Source organism: Halichoerus grypus, chromosome 5, assembly GCF_964656455.1.
Source record: "Halichoerus grypus chromosome 5, mHalGry1.hap1.1, whole genome shotgun sequence".
In the NCBI taxonomy this organism is placed as follows: domain Eukaryota; kingdom Metazoa; phylum Chordata; class Mammalia; order Carnivora; family Phocidae; genus Halichoerus; species Halichoerus grypus.
The window spans coordinates 105831384-105851552 of NC_135716.1; the positions used below are offsets into that span (position 1 = coordinate 105831384).

The 20169-nt window shown below is 40.0% G+C and overlaps 1 protein-coding gene and 1 long non-coding RNA gene across 13 annotated transcripts in view; one reads left to right on the forward strand and one right to left on the reverse strand.

The window, feature by feature from the left end:
- Nucleotides 1–6174: 6174 nt before the first annotated feature.
- On the reverse strand, nucleotides 6175–19169 carry LOC118555921 (uncharacterized). 3 transcript variants are annotated; one of them, XR_013448027.1, is made up of 4 exons: nucleotides 18256–18316; nucleotides 11057–11146; nucleotides 9584–9642; nucleotides 6175–6661 (listed from the first exon to the last, which is right to left on the reverse strand). It is a non-coding gene; the product is annotated as an uncharacterized LOC118555921 (long non-coding RNA). The 3 variants fall into 3 exon arrangements; XR_013448026.1 differs by lacking the exons at nucleotides 11057–11146; nucleotides 18256–18316 and adding an exon at nucleotides 19028–19169; XR_013448025.1 differs by lacking the exon at nucleotides 11057–11146 and having other exon boundaries at nucleotides 18256–18384.
- PLPPR5 (phospholipid phosphatase related 5) overlaps nucleotides 17615–20169 on the forward strand; it is a 120802-nt gene continuing 118247 nt past the window's right edge. For 7 of the 10 annotated variants that reach the window (XM_036124371.2, XM_036124377.2, XM_036124372.2 and 4 more), the window contains exon 1: nucleotides 18495–18974. In XM_036124371.2, coding sequence (XP_035980264.1) covers nucleotides 18738–18974 — 237 coding nt within the window. In that variant the 5' untranslated portion in view covers nucleotides 18495–18737. The other 3 variants (XM_078072716.1, XM_036124373.2, XM_078072717.1) reach the window with 3 other exon arrangements.

Consider the following 20169-nt stretch of genomic DNA (forward strand, 5'->3'; position numbering starts at 1 on the left):
GGCTAATATATAAATATATAATATATAAATCACTTGATCCTACTTCATAATATTGAACCAATTGGTTCAATAAAAACAAGACTAAGAGATCAGCAAATGGATATTAACTATTTCTATAGATCCATGGCCAAAAAGGAATGCTAATATTCTCTGCCTCTCCACTTATACCAAACTCAGAGATTGAAAGAATCTATTTAAGGAGACAAATTAGACTCAAAGAGCAGACTTACCCAGAATTGCTGTTTCCCAAAAAAAGGAGGGAGCCGAGTCTCCAGATCTTTTAGCCTTTAAATAGATCAGATTTACCCAGTGGAAAAACGTGAACCAGTGAATGTCACCATCAGTTGAAGTCAGATAAATCACTACTTCTGCTTGGGGAGAAATGAGTAAGATACATCATGAGTGTTACTCTAAGCACAGGAAGCTATATATACAAAAACAGTGTGGGATATTCTTCATTCCTAATCATCATCTTTATGTAGATAATTCCCAAATCTGTGTCTCTGTGTCAGATGTATTTCTAACCTTTACAAAGTTAAATCTACCTGCTCCCCTCCACCTCCTGTTCCCCTCTGTAATGGTCAATGGCACTACGATTCCCAGTCATCCAAACAAAATGACTGGCATTTTGATTGGCATCACCTTTGGCATCACCTTTGATTCATCACTCGCCTTTGTTTCTATGGGTTCTTCTTCTTCTTTTTTTTTTATTATTATGTTATGTTAATCACCATACATTACATCATTAGTTTTTGATGTAGTAGTGTTCCATGATTCACTATTTGCGTATGACACCCAGTGCTCCATGCAGTACATGCCCTCTTTAATACCCATCACCAGGCTAACCCATCCCCCGCCCCCTCCCCTCTAGAACCTTCAGTTTGTTTTTCAGAGTCCATCGTCTCTCATGGTTCATCTCCCCCTCTGATTTCTTTATGGGTTCTTCTTTTAAAATGACTATCCTACTCATCCTTTCTCTTCAATTTGTACCTCTACCACCCTATTCTACCCCTTATTTATCATGTATGCCTTCAACAGCTACTTATTAAGTACATACCAGGTGCCATGACATTTTTTAGGCAGTGGAGATATAAAAGAAAGATGAAACATTGATTCAGCCCTTGTGCTGAGAAGAGTGGACAAAGGACTATCAAATGATAATTTAAGCAAATGTATAACCTCAACATTACAGACAATTGCAATACCTGAAAGGGACTTGGTGTTATGTGAGCCTGTAATAGGAGGATACAGGAGATGAGAAATAGCATCTCTAGGAAATGACACTCACATTGAAATATGAAGGATAAGCAGGAGTTAATTAGGCAAAAAAGATGGAGAGGAACATTCCAGGCAGCATTCTATATGCGAAAAATGCCTTATGATTGGAGGTAGTAGGGTGAGTAGAGGTTGCAAGAAACTGTGCAGATTTAGGGGTAATGTGGTACGGAATAGGGGAGCTGGAAAGGTAGTTAAGGGGTTGTGCCATGTAGGGCCTTATACATCATGTTAAGGAGTATTTGTTTTGAGATCAAAGAAAGTCACCAAAGTGTTTAAACAACAGGGATTAGCATTTTTTGAAAAGATCACTCTTGCATTTTGGATCATTATCTTTGCTTCTTAATTGATCATTTGTGTGTCTCCCATTCCTCCACCTTGTGAATTATTATACAAACCAATGTCCGAATAATCCTCACTGTGTGCTGTTTGACCCTTACCTGCTTCTTAATCAAATGGTGTGGATGATGCCCCATTATTTTAAGATAAAGCTCGGACTATTAGATCTGTTTGTTTGCTAAGGCTTGCTACCATCTGGATTCAGTCTCCCTGTCCAAAATAATTTCCCACTTCTCCCCATTACTGACCCTTTCCTCTAGCTGAGCCAATCTTCCAAAACACACCAGCCTCATTCCTGCCCTCCATTTTTTTTTGTGAAAGAAATTTTTTTTTGAGACTTTGAAACTCCTGCCAAAATTTTTCTTTTTACTAAAATCCAAACATATTCAAGATACCCATGAAATTCCACCTCCTCTGTAAAATGATTGCTAACTACTTTGGACCACAGTGTGAGTTCACTCGTGCTAAACTCTGACAGTATTTGTGTAATTGTGATAGAACTAAACAAGAATGGGCATTGCATAGGGAATTTCCTTCGTGGGACACGAATCCTTTTTCATTGTAGGCATCATCATCTTGGCTTGAGGTGTCAATTTAGACCTCGATTATAGCCTTCCCAGCGATATTTTTTGTTTTGTTTTTCCATTATAAAGTGATTTTTTTCTAGAGAAAGAGTTAGGGTTAGAGGAAAAGTGGGGCATAATAAAAGAGTCTCAGTCTAATTCTAACAAAATACTTCCAATGTTCTTAAAAATTATTTGGTAAAATTTTTCTTTGTTGCATGATATACTTACTATGGACTTGCTATTTCTTAATTTACTCAAAAGTGCCCTGTTGCTGGAGATTTAAATATTTCCATTTCATCATGTTTTAAATAGTGTGGTTAAATCATTTCTATTCTTATGTTCCACTTATTTTCCTAGGATAGATTTAAAAATATGTGATTACTGGGTCAAGGAGCCATTTTTTGGTTACATATAAGCTAAAAGGCTTCCAATGAGGCTATACTATAAGTAGTGTATGAGAATGTTCACAAAACATTCTTAATAGCATGGATTTTTATCACTGCCTGTATTATTTGTAATGCAATGTTTTTTTTTTTTTTTTTAAAAACCCAATATGGTGTTGTTTTGATTTGAATAGCTGTCACTAATGACATTTACCATTTGCCTTTTTGTTATCTGAGGGAGTATTAGAGAAATTACGGCAAAAATGGTGCAACTGAACCCCAATAGCTGGAGGCCTTTTTTTTTTTTAAGATTTTATTCATCTATTTGACACACACAGAGAGAGAGCTCAAGTGCACAAGCAGGGGGGAGCGACAGGCAGAGGGAGAGGGAGAAGCAGGCTCTCTACTGAGCAGAGAGCCCAACACAGGGCTTGAACCCAGGACCCTGGGATCATGACCTGAGTTGAATGCAGACGCTTAACCGACTGAGCCACCCAGGCACCCCAGAAAGGCTTTTTGATCTGAGGCTAGACTCTTCCATTTTTTCTACACATATACATGCAGTGCCTGCCAGTATTAAGCACTACACCCTCTGTCAGATCGGCCATAAAGTAGTGGTTCCCAGATTTTGCTATGCATTGGAATTACCTAAGGATTATTTAAAACAAACGACTACTGTCTGGCTCCCATCCCCAGACATTCTGATTTAATTGGTATGAGGCGTGACATGGGCAGCAAGAGTTTTAAAAGCCTTCTAGGGATTCCAGTGTGTTGCAAAGTTTGGAAACTATGTCAGAGTAAAGAAGGATGGAGTCACAGAATACGGTCAGGGATGCAAGTGCTGTGAAGTGTATAAAAAAGACACACACACACACACACACAACCACAATGTTTTGAGTCTGGCAGACTTCCTCTGCACTAGGTTACCTCAGATAGTGGTTTTGAACAGTCCTGCTTGAATGACCCCAAAGGGATAAGACTAAACATTGGGCAGAATGAGGCACTGATGATAAAACAAACAGCTATTTACTATCTCAGTCTGAATTTTCATCTTCATTAGAGAAACCTGAGAGCCACAAATGCATGAAAGGTGACATCCTCACTACCCCTTGTGAACCAGGTGGGTAGAAAGGAGCTCTGCCCAGGAAAGTCATTGTTAAAACAGAACTCAAGCTTTCACCTAGTATGCCTATAAAAGACATTAGTGTGCTGTTGTAAATACATTTAATATTTTGATATATATGAATTATGTCATTTAAACATAGTGTATACTTCCTTATTTCCCCTCTGAATTGCTCATTAGAGAATCTCTCTCTCCTAGAAAATATATGTAAAGTGTGTGCCACAGTTTTTATCCATCTCGTTTTGATTTAGTTATCAGAACATACAACATCTGCTAAAGCTGAAGCCCATAGTCTTAGAAATTTTTCTTTCATTGCGCTTTCAGTCTGCACATCATTAGTACAATTCACATGGAAATTCCGTAGAGATGCAATATTGCTAACAGACTGTACTTCCCTGGAAAATCTGACCCCCCAAATTTGATTTATTTAACATATTTGCATTTTAATGGATTTTTCTGAAAGGGTAATCTCATCAGGATGCGCTGCTGTGGTTTTACTGAGTAATTCACAATTTTCAGCTCATTTATATGTGTTTATTAATGTGCAGTATGAATATTTGCACAATGTGCAGGCACATATGGATTATGTCTACCTGAAATGCATGTTTAAAAATTTGGAAGACTGAGCATTTGGTATCTTGGTTACCTTACAGATTAATCCTCTAGTTTAATATATTCCATTGAGTCAGTCTCCCAGCCTCAAAGTTAATAATAACTAGTGCTTCTGTGGTACCCTACAATTTATAGTACTCTTTTCACATACATTAACTCATTTAATAATATGCCCGAATCTTGGGAAAGCACGGTAACCTTTTGAAGCTACAGAAACACTGCTTAAAGGCCAGTTCTCCCCTCCACAGCCTCCCTAACCTTCAAGGATGCAAGTTCCTAAGCCAATCCTGACCAAGTTGTTAATTTTTGGTATAGCAAGTAGGTGTGGTCAGTGGATGTGGCCTGAGGATGACCTGCTACCTGATGTGACCACATTAAATTCTGGCACTCTCTCCCTTCCACCAGCCCCAGCCTCCTCCCAGATTCCATTTCCTAGGCTTAATTGGCACAGCTGTGCTTTTTCCAATATCTCTTTCATAGTTCTCTAGCTGTCCACGAGAATCAGTATGCTTTCCTCTCATCACTAAGACAGGGTGCCTATTTCTACCACCAGCTATTGTGGGAACCTGGCAGCAGGTTTTATCTACATTCTTCCTCACTATTGGATGGGATGTTCCTCTTGATACACTGAATTCTTATCTAAAATGTTCACATTATTCTGTAGTATACAAAATATATATACCAACTCCAAGAGGCTTGCAGGTACATATCGGTCTCCATTATTCTTAAGCATCATATTTTATCATCTTTCAAATACAGGTTTGTCAGAATTTATACTTTTCTGTATGGGGTTACAAACTCTCACAAAACATGTGTAAGAACAAAACTATAAAAATATCAGAAGTCCTATTAGTATAGTGACTTTTTTTCTACAATTTTCCCACCCTTCAAATATTTCTTTTTTTATTTTTTATTGATGTCTTAGTGTAGAGTTCTCTGAATTACAGCACATGTATAGTTCAGGTAATTGCCACAACTGGGATGCAGAACAGTTCCATCATCCCCAAAGAATTCCTTTGTGCTCTTGCTTAGAAGTCATACCACATACCCATGCCCAGTCCCTGGCAACCACTGATCTGTTCTCCACCCTGTAGGTGTGTCTTTTCAAGAATGACATATAAATGGAATTGTGTAGTATGTACCCTTTTGAGACTGGCTACTATCACTCAGAATAATGCCTTTGAGATTCATCCAACTTATGGAGTTTTATTCCTTTTTATTGTTTAGTAGTATTCTCTAACATGGATATACCACCACTTGTTTATCTATTCAAATATATGTTTTAATATATTTGTATTAAATATAAATGGTATTTGTAGAATTGGTATAACCCTATTAAAAATTGTCCATATGAGGGGCTCCTGGGTGACTCAATAGGTTAAGCGTCTGCCTTTGGCTCAGGTCATGATCCTGGGGTCCTGGGATCGAGCTCCACACCAGGCTCCCGGCTCAGACAGGAATCTGCTTCTCCTTCTCCCCACTCACGCTCTCTCTCACTATCTCTGTCACTATCCCTGTCTCTCTCTTTCTCTCAACAAATAAAACCTTAAAAAAAATAAAAATGAATAAAAAAATAAATAATAAAAATTGTCCATACGATACAATAGGAATTTTTTGGGAACCAAGCAGATCTAGATTCAAATATCAGTTCTGCTGCTTATTAATCGTGGGCAAGTGAGAAAGTCTCTCTGAGATTCAGATTTGGCAGGGTAGGGGGTGAATGATACTTATTTCATAAGGTTCTAGAAGTAATTAAATAAGATGAAAGCATGAAAAGTGTTTAGCACATAGTAAATAATCAATCATGTCTGTTTTCCCTCCCACCTTCCACCCAGTTAAGGTAGCACAGTATATATTTTTAGAAATTTTTATTCTCCTGATTTTCAGGTGTAGAAACTCGTAATATTGACATTCTTACAATCTGTTTTGTGAGCAGATGGGAGACAATCCATTGTACTATGCCTGGGTCAGACCTTTGCAGAGTGTAAATTCTTAATATGTTTCTAAGTAAGTGCAAAACACTAGTTTGCATATTTTTCTAGTACAAGGTTATCTTATGGGGTGAGTGTCTAGAGGCCAGGCATTTGGGAAACTTATTTTGAGCAGCACTAGCAGAACAGGGGTCCATGTAATCTGATGGTGATATATGGTAGATACAGATTTCCTCTGGTCCTCATCATGCAGTCATAGCCAGCTGGAAAGAAGGAGGCAATCCTTAAGCACAAAGAATGCTTGGGTGATTCAGACAGCACTGCTAAGCCTTCTGATGAAAATGATTCCCAAGCATCCTTATCTCACTTGATACCAGACTCCATTACTTGTCAGTAATTGATTTGTTGCAATTCCTGGAGCGTAGCATTCAGCTTCCTTATCTGTATGAGCAAGAAGAAGCAATTAAATTTCTGACCCAAAGATAAAAATATGTGTGTGCTTAGACCAAACTCCCCATATTTTATTCATTTCATACTTCTGGCTGCACAGCTGAATAAGACTGTCCTTCAGTTTTAGTACAGTTGTACTGGCCAAGTAAATCGTTAAAGTTATGTGCCATTGATTCCATTTTAACTCATGCTTTCTGACTTTTACAACGAGGTAATAAAAATACACTTGGTCTCAAACTTAACTTTAAAGAGTTCAACTGGAAATCTATCGGATTCAGAGGCATAGATATCATTAAAAATGAGTAAATATAACTTATTATTTCCTAATGTTATAATTTATGAGATAATCATCTGGATAGTTCAGCGATCAAGTATATTTGTATTGACCTTGTATAGGTTAATCCACTTGAAGTTGCTAATAATCCAACTATTTTACACCTGTAAATGGCAAGTTCATATTGTTCAACCTAATAAAACATTCTAATTTGGAGACAGGACCTTAAGGGAGGTAGCTAAGTTATGAATGAGCTCATAAGGGTGGGGGCCAAATCTGTTGGGATTGTTCTTCTCAAAAGGAGACGAACAGACACCAGAGTTCTCTCTCTCCGTGCAAACCCAGAGGAAAGACCATGTAAGACCACAGTGAGAAAGCACTGTCTACCAACCAGAAAGGGAAGTCTCATCAAAAACCAACCCTGATGGCACCTTGATTGCAGACTTCTAGCCTCCAGAACTGCAAAAATACAAATTTCTGTTGCTTAAGCTACCCAGTCTACAGTATTTTGCTATGGCAGCCCAAGCAGACTGATCTTGGTGCCAATCCCCAATCTACCCTGGATCTTCCACTTCTGGCTCAGTAACTAAACTGGATTATCAAATGTTAAAGGGAAGTATGGGCCTATATTCCTCAAGCCTACAGTCTCATTTCCAGGTCCACTAAACGCCAAAGTGAAAACTTGGTGTCACCCCAGAGCAGCTTTCATTTTATGCGGCTGTAGACTTACAAATAGGCATCTTGATGAGTAAAAACCTGATTTATTCAAATTGGACTCCACACACACTGAAAGCCTCAATTAAGTGGAGTAGTTTTGGTGGTAGTATCCACACACGGCCTTCTGGAAGATAGGCGAGCTAAGACTGGTGCTGTCATACCTCATCAGCAAACTGGGGTAGTTGTGAGGATCAGAGGTATATGAGTAAAACACCTCCCCTTGTTTCTAGCATAGAGTAGTCACTCAATAAATAGTTTTGTTGTTTCAATAAAACAAAAACATATTTCAAGAAAAGCCAGTACTGGGCATGGAGTGTCCCCAAGCAGGCAGGGGGATTAGTTCATAGCCAAGGCTGAGGATAGCTCCCGGCCCTTCCCAACCAGACAGCCTATTGGGGAAATTGAGAGCAGATGGGAGTGGCTCCTCCCTCTTCCAGGCAAGGGAACTAGGACAGAGCTCTGCCTGTGGAGACACTGTGGAGAGTGTCTTTTGTCCCACCTGAGCAGTAGGGCTGGAGACAACTTCTGGAAACTGTGTGGCCCAGCGGCACTCAAGCCAAGAGGCAGACAGGCAAGAGTTGAGAGTCTACAAAGCAAAGCCAGTGGTCTGTTCAGTCAGGGAATGTGGGGTGCCAGTCAGCTTGAGTTAAGACAACAAAGAGCTTTACTGGCTTTCCAGCTGCCTCTCCTGCTACAGCTGGGCAGGGAATCTAATTCGTAGCCCCACTCATTGCTGAATACAGCAGTCAGCCCATCCAACCAGTGACCCTAACCTAGAGCACACAGGAAGCTGCATAGCCTAGTCCACAGGCCGCTGTATACAGTACCACTTGAACAGAGAGCACAGCCCTTGGCTTCCCCATTACACAGAGCAAAACCTCATCTGACCATGGAATTCAGTGCACACTCTGACTCATGTTTCCAGATAATGAGCTTTACAGATCTTGGGTCCTGTAATGCCAACCTGCCAGTTCAGGGAAGCTAATTCATAGCCTCATCTACTACTGAAAATAGTACCTGGTGCCAGCCATCTAATAAGCCTGAACAGAGAATCCAGGAAAAAGTGGAGTCCATCCTAAACTTCTCTTAGCTAGAGAGCCAAGTCAGCAGTCTTATCTAACTATTCTCAGGCCCCTCCCCTCAACCCCATCCTCAGACTCAAACTTTTGCCTCACCCAAAAATATTCTCAACCCCCTCCCCCCAATCCCCATCCTTAGACTCAGACTTTTGCCTCACCCAAAAATAGACCATAATATCAGGCTCCACCTGCCCAAAGACATTGCCAGGAGACACCCAGAAACCCAAACTGAGCTGACTGGTGAAGAACTGTCTCTGTTAAAGCAAACCTGTAAAGTCTGGAAGAGGAGCCCAATTACTCAAATGTGCAGATACCAACATAAGGAATCAAGGATCTCAAGAGATCAGATAAATAGGACAACACCAAAAGAAATTAATAAAGCTCCAATAACTGACCCAAGAAATGGAGATATGTAAGGTATCAAAGAATTCAGAAGAATTCTTTAAGAAAGTTTAGTGAAAGATAAGAAAACACAGACAACTAAACAAAATTAGGAAAATGATGCATGAACAAAATGAGAGGTTTGACAGAGGAAGAGCAACCTCCAAAAAAAAAAAAAAGTCAAACAGAAATCCTAGAGTTGAAAAATAAACAACTGCATTGAAAAATTCAGTAGAATTTCAAAAGTAGACTCAACCATGCAGAAGAAAGAATTATACTCTGGAGAATAGGATATTGAAAATTACCCAGAAGAGCAAAAAGAAAAAGAATGAAGAAATCTTATGGGAATTATAGGATACAATGAAAAGAAACAACATTCACATCATGAGAATTCCAGAATAAAAGAAAGAGAAAGGGTCAGAAAGTGTATTTAAAGCAATAATGGCTGAAAACTTAACAAATCTGGGGATATTTCTGATCCACAAGGCCCAAAGAACGCCAAAAAGTTGAACCTGAGTAGGGATATATTGAGACACATTATAACTAAATTGTGAACAATCAAAGAAAGGTATATATATTATAAAGGTATAGTCATCAAAACAGTATTATACTGGCATAAAAACAGACAACTAGACCAATGAAGAAAAGACAGTATCTTCAATAAATGGTACTGGGAAATTGAATATTCACATGTAAAAGAATGAAACTGAAGCCATATCTTACCCATCACAAAAATGAACTCAAAATGGATTAAAGACTTAAATCTAAGACCTGAAACCATGAAACTCCTAGAAGAAAAAATAGGAATAAACCTCCTTGATATGTACCTAGGTGATGATTTTTTGAACATGATACTTTAAGCATAAACAACAAAATCAAAAATAAACTACATCAAACTAAAAAGTTTCTGCACAGCAAAAGGTAAGCGTTGCTTACAATAATAAAATTGATATGATAAAATATGATGAATCAATACATGATTTAATAAAAAAAAGTGATAATCAGAAGAGTTAACATAACAATACAAGCACAGTGATATGTTTCTCTTCCAAAAACTTCCCCCAACTTTCTTTCAAAGTGTTACAACATATAAATACTTGTATTTTAGAGGTAACGCTTTGTGCTACTTACTCTCTTTCAGTGCAGTAATTAAGACATTATTTTCTTTCCTTGACCAAAAAATTATTTTCCTTGCTTATTGTTGTAAGCCCATAGGGTGAAAAGTTCAGTAATTTAATAATCCATTCAAGTATGATGAAATTTACAGCAGAAATTGATTAAACCATCAACAAAGTGAAAAGACAACCAATGCAATGGGAAAAAAATATTTGTAAACCATACATCTAATAAGGGGTTAATTTTCAAAATATATAAAGAATTCATACAACTCAGTGGCAAAAAACCAAATAACCCAATTAAGAATGGGCAAAGGACCTGAATGGACATTTCTCCAAAGAGATATACAAAAGGCTAACAGGTACATGAAAAAATGTTCGACATCACAAGTCATTAGGGAAATGCAGATTGAAACCACAATGAGATATCACCTCATGCTTATTAGAATGGCCACCATCAAAAAGATAAGAGATAACAGATGCTGGTATGGATATAGAGAAAACAGAATCCTTGTGCACTATTGGTGGGATTAGCCACTGTGGAAAATAGTAAGGAAGATCTTCAAAAATTTAAAACTAGAACCACCATATGATCCAGCAATTCCACTTCTGAGAATATATCCAAAGGAAATGAAAAACTTACCTTGAAAAGATATCTGCACCCCCATGTTCATAGCAGCATTATTTACAATAACCAAGACATGGAGACAATTTAAATGTCCATTGATGAATGAATGGCTAACATTTTGTGGTATATATATAGATACAACAGAATATTATTCAAACATAAAAAAAAAAAAAGAAATCCTACCATTTGCAACAACATGGCTGGATCTTGAAGACATTATGCTAAACAAAGTAAATCAGAGAAAGACCGCATGACCTCACTTACATGTGGAATCTAAAAGCAAGCAAACAAACAAAGACAACAAAAAAATCAACTCATGGGGAAGAGATCAGACCTATGCTTACCAGGGGTGGAAGGTGTGGGGAGGAGGAATTGGAGGAAGGTGATCAAAAGGCACAAACTTCCAGGTAGAAGATAAATAATTCCTGATGATGTAATGTACAACAGCTAACACTGATGTATGATACATAGGAAAGTTAAGAGAGTAAATCCTAAAAGTTCTCATCACAAGGAGAAATTTTTTCTTTTTTTTTCTTTCTTTTCTCTATTGTATATGAGAAGACAGATGTTAGCTCAATCTATTGTGGTGTCATTTCACAATACATATAAATCAAAGCATAATGCTGTATGCCTTAAACTAATACAGTGATGTACTTCAACTACTTCTCAGTAAAACTGGGAAAAAAAAAAGAGTTCCTCCAAAAAATGTGAAGGGCTTCTATTAATAAAAGCAGTAGTTCCCCAAGATACCCTATTTTATGAGACTTTTATGAAGTTAATTAAGATTTTACTATTCATGTTCTTCTATTTTTATTAGAGATCCATATGAGCCAGAAGAATATTAAAGCAAGTCATCAGTGAGTGGAAAACAAACTAAAATATTTTATTCTTACCCATTACATTAAATTGAAGACATCGTTATATTTGAAGCGTTGCTTACAATAATAAAATTGATATGATAAAATATGATGAATCAATACATGATTTAATAAAAAAAAGTGATAATCAGAAGAGTTAACATAACAATACAAGCACAGTGATATGTTTCTCTTCCAAAAACTTCCCCCAACTTTCTTTCAAAGTGTTACAACATATAAATACTTGTATTTTAGAGGTAACGCTTTGTGCTACTTACTCTCTTTCAGTGCAGTAATTAAGACATTATTTTCTTTCCTTGACCAAAAAATTATTTTCCTTGCTTATTGTTGTAAGCCCATAGGGTGAAAAGTTCAGTAATTTAATAATCCATTCAAGTATGATGAAATTTACAGCAGAAATTGATTAAGCCAGAAGCCTTTGTGCCCTCACTAAAATAACATTCTAAAAATTACCTGATTCTAAACTAATAGTTGATTATGGTCCATATATGAACATAAGGAACCATTTTGAGTGTCTAGTTTCGTTATGTCTTTGTTTCAATCATTATCCAGTACACTGAAGGACAACCAAACAAATGCTAATTATCATTCACAATCTGTATCGTTGACAAAGGACCTGCAGCTGTCATCGGCTTAGTTTGCCCCACATTTTCCAAAACACCTCTAAAGAAGCTCCGTTTCTCATTGTTAGCAGGATTTGTGATTTGTTTAGGACAGTCCTCATTTATCATAGCACAAGTAATGACTTTCAGGTGTCTTCAAGTAACATGAAGTTACATAGACAATTGAGCAAGATTTTATGCAGGCACATTTCCAAATGGATCAATGAAAGTTTTGCTGATCCAGCAGTCTCAGGATTAATTATACCAGAAGAGTAATAATAACGGTGATGATCATTATTGTCATGAATGGCCTAGGCTCTGTGTTGCAACTTGGTGAAGTAGGCAGCCTTATCCTCATTTTAGGTACTATAGAAACTAAGAAATTAAAATGACTTCACCAAGTTCCCATTATTATGAATCTACAGGACAAAAATATCTGTTGAGTCCTCAGTCCTTGGGCTTAACCACCCACTTCACTGACACGTTCCTATGTCCTTATCTTTAATAATTGTTTCTCAGGGAATTCGAATATTTTGAAACTTCCCCCATGTAATGGATCCACCGACTTACACTTTACCAAGCATTGTGGGGTTTTTTAATGATTTAAATATATGGTAAATAACCTAATATTCACAGATGTGGAAACAGACCAGACAGCAAATAATCTGAGTTTTTTTGAGTTGGAACTCAGTGCTGGGAAGAAAATTCAGCACCCACTTAGATTAGGCATTTTCTCCTCCTAATTACGATATATTTCCTAATGCAGAGTTGCCCAATGCTTTGATATTTCCAAAGCATTTAATAAATATAAGCCTTTCGATGTCTTTGTAAAGATTCACTAACTCAATTTTACAGATGAGCAAACTGAGATTTAGAGAGGCTGATTGCCATGGCCACACAATATGATCAGCATGTTTCAATTAACTTTTGCTAACTCAATAATTTAAAATTTTTATTTTAATATAGGAGTGTTCAATCGATAACATATTAAATTTTTCTATTCTTTCCCAGCCTTAATGTCTTATAAATTTTAACTCTTTTACTTAGTCTATCAATTTCATGCCTATACCTTCAGTGAAATATAACTAGATTTAATATGTGCGCTAGTAAAATGTGCGCTTGGTTTGTGATAACTGTTTTGAAAGTGAAAACTTAAAATAATACTGGAAATGTAGAAGAATACAATCAGCTATAATGCAATCAGAGTAAGGCATTTTTAAGATATCTTAGAGGTTCTAACTGAAGATAAATACTACTTGTCCAGATCAGAAGTTTCTGGCCTCTGAGATAAACATCCATTACAACTGGAACCTCAAGGACAGACGTACACATTACTACACTGGCTGATTTTCCTCCTGTTTTCTTGAGAACACAGCTACCTCCTACATCAAGCACAGAAGATTTTTATGTGAAGATGCAGTGCACTATGATGTCCATAATAAGAGGTCAAGGTGTAATCCCAAATGTGCCTAGCTCTCTTTAGTTTGCCTTTGAGGATGTTGTATCTTTAAATTTATATGAACACATTTAAGCACTTTTCTTGTGTTAACCAGTCCTACAACTTATTCCTTAAGTATCCGGGATGTTCTCTATATCAAATTGTTTGGGAGTTAGTAAACTAGTGTATTTGCTCCTTCTCAAGATCCAGTTCAGTAAAGACCTGTCAAGATATTGTCTTTTGTAGTTCAATAATTATTAGAATGAATTACCAGATGCCTTTACTTATTCTGAAAGCAATTACCTGGCCTATTAAAAAAAATCTCTTTCCAAATCTATTCCCATTAGATCTTCCACCAATCTATATGTTAATATTTAAAGTTCCTCATTAGTACAAAGTCATCTAACTTTTCACACTCATGAATCTCCTCAAACATCTGCAGCTCAAGTTTAGCATTATGAGCATTTTTGTTGTTGTCTTTGTCATTGATTTTGTCATTGCTGTTGTCAAGGAGGACTCTATTCTTTTGGAGATGTTTCCCTAGTTTGTCTTGTGTAAAGTCTTCTGAATCCTTCATACCTCACCGTCTCAGCTATGCATTGAAAGTAATGTTATTTTTTCTGTTTTGGCACCGTGGAATGAGAAGAGTTCAGGAAAATGCCCTGGCTTACCTCTGAGTTACATGAAACACATGGAAACCCAACGCTTAGCATTCTGTGTCTTCATTAGTCCTTGGAAATGCTCAGCCATCTTGCCAAAACCATTCTGTCTATAAACTAATGAGGGCCAAATCCTTGGATGTTAATGGAAAAATCTCAGTCTGCCTCTCTTGCTAGTCACAGATTTATTGTACAGAACCCAATTGGTAATAATCTTGAGGAGCTAGGTACATCTCCAGTTCCCTTCCAGCAAGCACCTTAGATTTTCTAAGTTAAAGAAGGACACATTCATTTACCTAACTATTTATAGTCAATGCTTGGCTTCCCAAGGACAATTCATTCAGTTGGTCTTTGCACTGTTATCAGCATAAGCATCCACCCCAAATTTTTGTACATTTGTCTTCTGTTTGTGGATGAAAAAGTTATAAACCATATAGACAAGGACAACAACTTCACATGCTGGTCTAGCACCTTACTAGTTCTTATCAGAACATTAGTGTTGAAGTGGGAAGATGAGAGATATTGGAATGGATAAATGACTCCCCTCAAGATTTGTCTCAGTATTTATCATGGTTCATGTTTTATGGGTGAAGAAACAGAGTGAGATCAGAGTGGTTGTTAGGACATGGGCAAATAAATATAATATGAAACACTGGAAGTTGGAAAATAGAAGTTATAAATGCCATATTTTTTGACCTGGATTATCCACCTTGGTTGGAGCTGAATAGGAAGAATTTGCAGGGCAGGACAATGTTTTCAGAAAGATTGACTGCTATAATATATTTGAAAGCACAATGAGGTGCCTAAGAATTAAATTAAATTAAGAATTTAGGCAAGGATTCCAAAGGATTAACTATGAGCAGGGCTGTTGTTAATCTAGAAACAGTGGAAAGGTAAATTAAAAATTGAGGTAGGATTCCCAAGGGCTCTTTGAAGTTGAAAAGATGTATTTTGGAAAAGAATTAGCTTAAATAATTTATAAGAAAATAAAGTGAAAAAACATGCTAAACCAGTACCTTCTTTGGGCTAGGTACTTTACATGGTCTCATTTAATTGTCAAAATAAGCCCGGAGATGAGAAATTGGAGGGAGAGATGAACCATGAAAGACTATGGACTCTGAGAGACAAACTGAGGGTTTTAGAGAGGAGGGGGGTGGGGCAATGGGTTAGCCAGGTGATGGGTATTAAGGAGGGCACGTACTGCATGGAGCACTGGGTGTTATACGAAAACAATGAAGCGTGGATCACCACATCAAAAACTAATGATGTATTGTATGGTGACTAACATAACATAATAAAATAAAATAAAAAAAAAAGCACGGAGGTAAGAAAAATTAGTTCATTTTGTCCCCCCAAAAAGCTCAGACTCAGGAAACTAAAGTAACCAGCCCAAGGGCACATAGCTCATGCTTTTTCATCCATTTCACATCATTTCTATGAATAACCAATCTGTTCAAATATTCATGGAAGTTGAACTTAATGCTGGTATCCTTATAATGTGAGTTAAGATTCCGTATTAACTTCGAATTTCAGCATTGGATCATTAATCAACCATGAATCAGTCAATAACACTATTTGACTGTCCATGTCTAATGTGGACAAATGATGGGGATGTTGTGGAAAATAATATTTTATTCCCGAGATGGATTGCATCTGAAAAAGAAGACAGAATGTGCATAAACCTATAGGAAAATGTATACACCTACAGAAATATGGCTACACCCAGAATCATTTTGTAAGCCAAAAATTAGAAGGAGGTGACTGGTGATAAATGTTGGAGTGACCTGAGTTAAGGTAGTCTAGATATGTTTCTGTCTACAAGTCAAATTTTATAACATTTAAACATGATACAGGTGTTCACTATGTGCCAGACATAATTGAGCATCATTAATCCTCCTATCAACCTTGTAAAGTAGGTACTAATATTATCCTGATTTTACTGGTGATGAAACTGAAGCAGAAAAAATCAAGCATCTCGGCTAGGTTTCCAGAGCTGGTAAGTGGCAGAGCTGGGATTTGAACTGAAGTAATATGAGAACTGCTGCTCTTACATTAACCTTCTACCTTCAATGTTGGTATGTCATGTAAGTAGGCAGTCTATGTTTACCTTAGGATATAAAGATTATGATTCCCTAGTCCCTGACATACATCTTATATGTGAACATACTTCACCATTGTTCTTAGAGGAGTAAATTCATTAATTTATTCAACAGATATTTACTGAATACCTACAATGTGGCATACACGGCTCATGCTGGGGACAGAACAGTGAACAGGACAGACAAGGACCCTGCTTTGTCACACTCACAGTATTAGGCACTCAATACATGTTAACAATGCAGTACATGCATTTTAATCTCAAAAGTAATGTATGTTTTCATTGGCTTGTATCGATTACCTACATCACTCTCCTTAATCCAAAATTACCCTTAAAATCTACCCTTAAAAATTAAGACCATTTTTCCAAAAATTCTATTAATTAGAAAGGTTTGGAAGATTCCTATGTACAGCCAGAAGAGCAGTTTAAACACTCTTATAGTCCTAAAATGATTCTCTGAATGGGGCTTTAAATCATGTACCTTTGTAGTAGTTACATTTTCATAATATGGTAAGCCGCTCTTGTCCATTAAGGAACCGTTTCCTCCCACTGCCCCAAATGGCTTATCATACATGTTGTTCAGTGTCTTTTATCTAGTAAGTAGTTATTAAATGATATTTAATAACATGTGGTGGATAAGGTAACCCTCGTTAAAGGCAATTCACACTGCCATTGCTTCTGCCAAATACCAATCAGTTGCCAAATTTAAACGGCCTTATTAGCCTACCAATGTTGCTTTTTCCTGATGATAAAGACCCACCTCTAAAAATCAAGTACAACCCACTCAAATGAATGAATATTCCAGAAACCTGCTAAAGTAATCTACATTTTAATGAGACAGGAAGGGCTCTAGGAATATTTTCATCCCCTTGTCTCTAACATAACGCTTCCTTACCTGCTCTCTAGAGTGGAGGATGTGAGAGCAGTGTCAGGTTCTGCTAAGGTCCTCCCCCACCTCCACCCCCACCCCAAGTTTGCTGCCTAAGCTTGCACGCAGGGACCCACGTGGCATCACGAAATGGGTTCTTTACATATATGCAGCTACTTACAGAGCTATGCACACGCGTGTGTGCCTATGTAGGGGTGTGTTTCGTCCGCGTGTGGTGTGAGCCCACGTTGGTCTCCCTCTCCTTTCACCTGACCTGGGGGAATCCCGGCAATTCCCCAGAACTCGGGGAATAGCGAGATGAGGCAAATAGCCCTTTTCCCTTCCCTTGTGGCAGGCACCGCTGGGTGCCAGGAATCTGCAATGCCTCCTCTCACAAGCAGCTTAAGGGAGACTGACTGAAGATGAGCAAGTGGAGAATACATGAAGGAGGAAGGGGCCATGGTACAAAAGATGATGTTTCTGGAGCTACTGAACTATGATTGTGTTTCTACATACAAAGCCCTAGGAAGCTAGAGGGGAGGCAGAGAAACTCTGAATCTAAAATGCTCTGAGATTATTTTTCTAACCACCGCTTGGCGTGTGTCCTGCGCGGGGTTAAGGAATCCAAGGGAGCGCCGGCTGAAACTCGCAGCGCGGCATCCGGCACTTTGAGCTTCGGTGGGGTTTGCGCTCCGAAGACGCGTCCACGCATCATTTTCCCAGGCGTTATGCGGGTTTCTTAAACAGCCCAGCTGCTGCCTCAGAAAGGAGTTTCTAGAAGCTCCTTCTCTGCTGCCTCCCCTCCCCCCCCCCCCCCCCCCCGCTTTTTCGGTTTTTACCCCCGCGAGGAGCTTCTCGAGCTCCACTGCGTCCGCCCTCCGAGGGGCACAGGTGCCGCTGTCCCGGCTTCTGCCGCCTGGTCCGCCGACGCCGCCTCCTCCGGGCGGGCCCGGGGGGCTTCACCAGACGCTGCTGCAACGCGAACGGTCTCTTGCTGGGCGCTGCGGCCGCTACCGGTCGCCCGGGACTCCCCGCCCTCCCGCGCGACCCCGCGCCCGGGCGGGCGGCGCTTGCGGCGGGCGGGGGGCGGGGAGGGGAGCGGGGGCTCGTCTGGGGGTAGCCGCCTCCTCTGCAGCCTGCTGGCGCCTCGAAACCCGGACCTGCCTCCGCCTCTTCCTCCAGCGACTCCATCCCTCCTCCCGCGCCTCGTCGTCCCGCCGCCCCCGCCACCGCCGCGCCCCCGGTGGCTGCCTCGGCGGACCCGGGAGGGGGCCCGCCGCGTCCGCCGCCCGCTCGGCTCGGCCCGGCCCGGGAGGCGTGCATGCCCCTGCTGCCCGCGGCGCTCACCAGCAGCATGCTCTATTTCCAGATGGTGATCATGGCAGGGACGGTGATGCTGGCGTACTACTTCGAGTACACCGACACGTTCACCGTGAACGTGCAGGGCTTCTTCTGCCACGACAGCGCCTACCGCAAGCCCTACCCGGGCCCGGAGGACAGCAGCGCAGTGCCCCCCGTGCTCCTCTACTCGCTGGCCGCCGGGGTCCCCGTGCTCGTGGTAAGCCCGGCGGTGCCCGCCCTCGCGTCGGACTCCCTTCGGTCGCCCCTCACCTTCAGGGTGGAGGCCCCGCTGAGGGTCGGGGCGCGGCGGCTTTGCCTTCTAAGTTCCTCCAAGTTGTGGGCAGCCCCTTCCCCAGAGGACATTCTTCTAGGGCGCGTCAGGGGTGGGTGCGAAGGAAGCCCGCATCTCTCCCCCACATGCCGCCCCCGCAACCCCCCTGCTGTGGCTGCAGCGTTAGGGTGACGGGGAGGAGGATGGGAGGGATGGGGGCTGTGGGAGGTGATGGGTGGGGGCTGTGGGAGGTGATGGGTGGGGGTCGGGGCCGGGGAGGAGGTGAGCCCTCGGATGAATTTTTACTTCATGCACTCAGTGGCCTTGCTCCGCCGGCCGCCGGCTCTCTGCGACTGGAAGCTGAGCAGCAGCGGGCCGGCGAGGAGGAGAGGGCATCAGTCCCAGGGGTGTGGAAGGGACTCCTGCTTCCCGAGTCCCGGCGCGTATTCCCGTTTTACCACCGCCTTCCCTTTCAGATGAAAGTGCCGGGGGGACTAAGCTGACCAGGGAACAAATATCTTAAAAAAAAATTGAAAACTGCTAAATGAAGAGGCTCCGACAGCAGTGCTCGCTGAAGAGCAGGAGCTGTGTCCAAATGACAAGATTCATTTAAAGGCTGCTCCACTCTCTGGGCAGCTGAAGTCCTTTTCTCTGATAGCCTCGCTTAGAATGCCTTGTGGATTTATGGACTCTGTGTGTGTGCGTGTGTGTATACAGGCGCACGCACACACGTACACACAGATATACATATGTAATTACTAGGATGGTGATCACATAATAATTTACATATGTGAATATGGTGCAAAGTTATTGGTAAGAAAATTGGTGGTGTTTCTTCAGAAAACGTTATGGTTCCTCTGTTATTGTCAAAGTATTGGAGGTATCCTTCCAATGGTACGGCTTCTCTCTTTCAACTCTCAACAGATAACAAATAGGAAATTAGGAAATGAAGAGGAAAGGGAAAAGGAAGTTTTATTTCAGTGGTTGAATGTGTAAATTTCAACAAATGAATGTTGAGAACATCAGTGGTATCTACTGGGTTTGGATATTCATGTTTATTTTGATTTTAGGGGAAATGATTTCATATTTTTCCAAATAATGAGAGGTTCCTAACACACATAATGGAATTCTACCAAGGAAC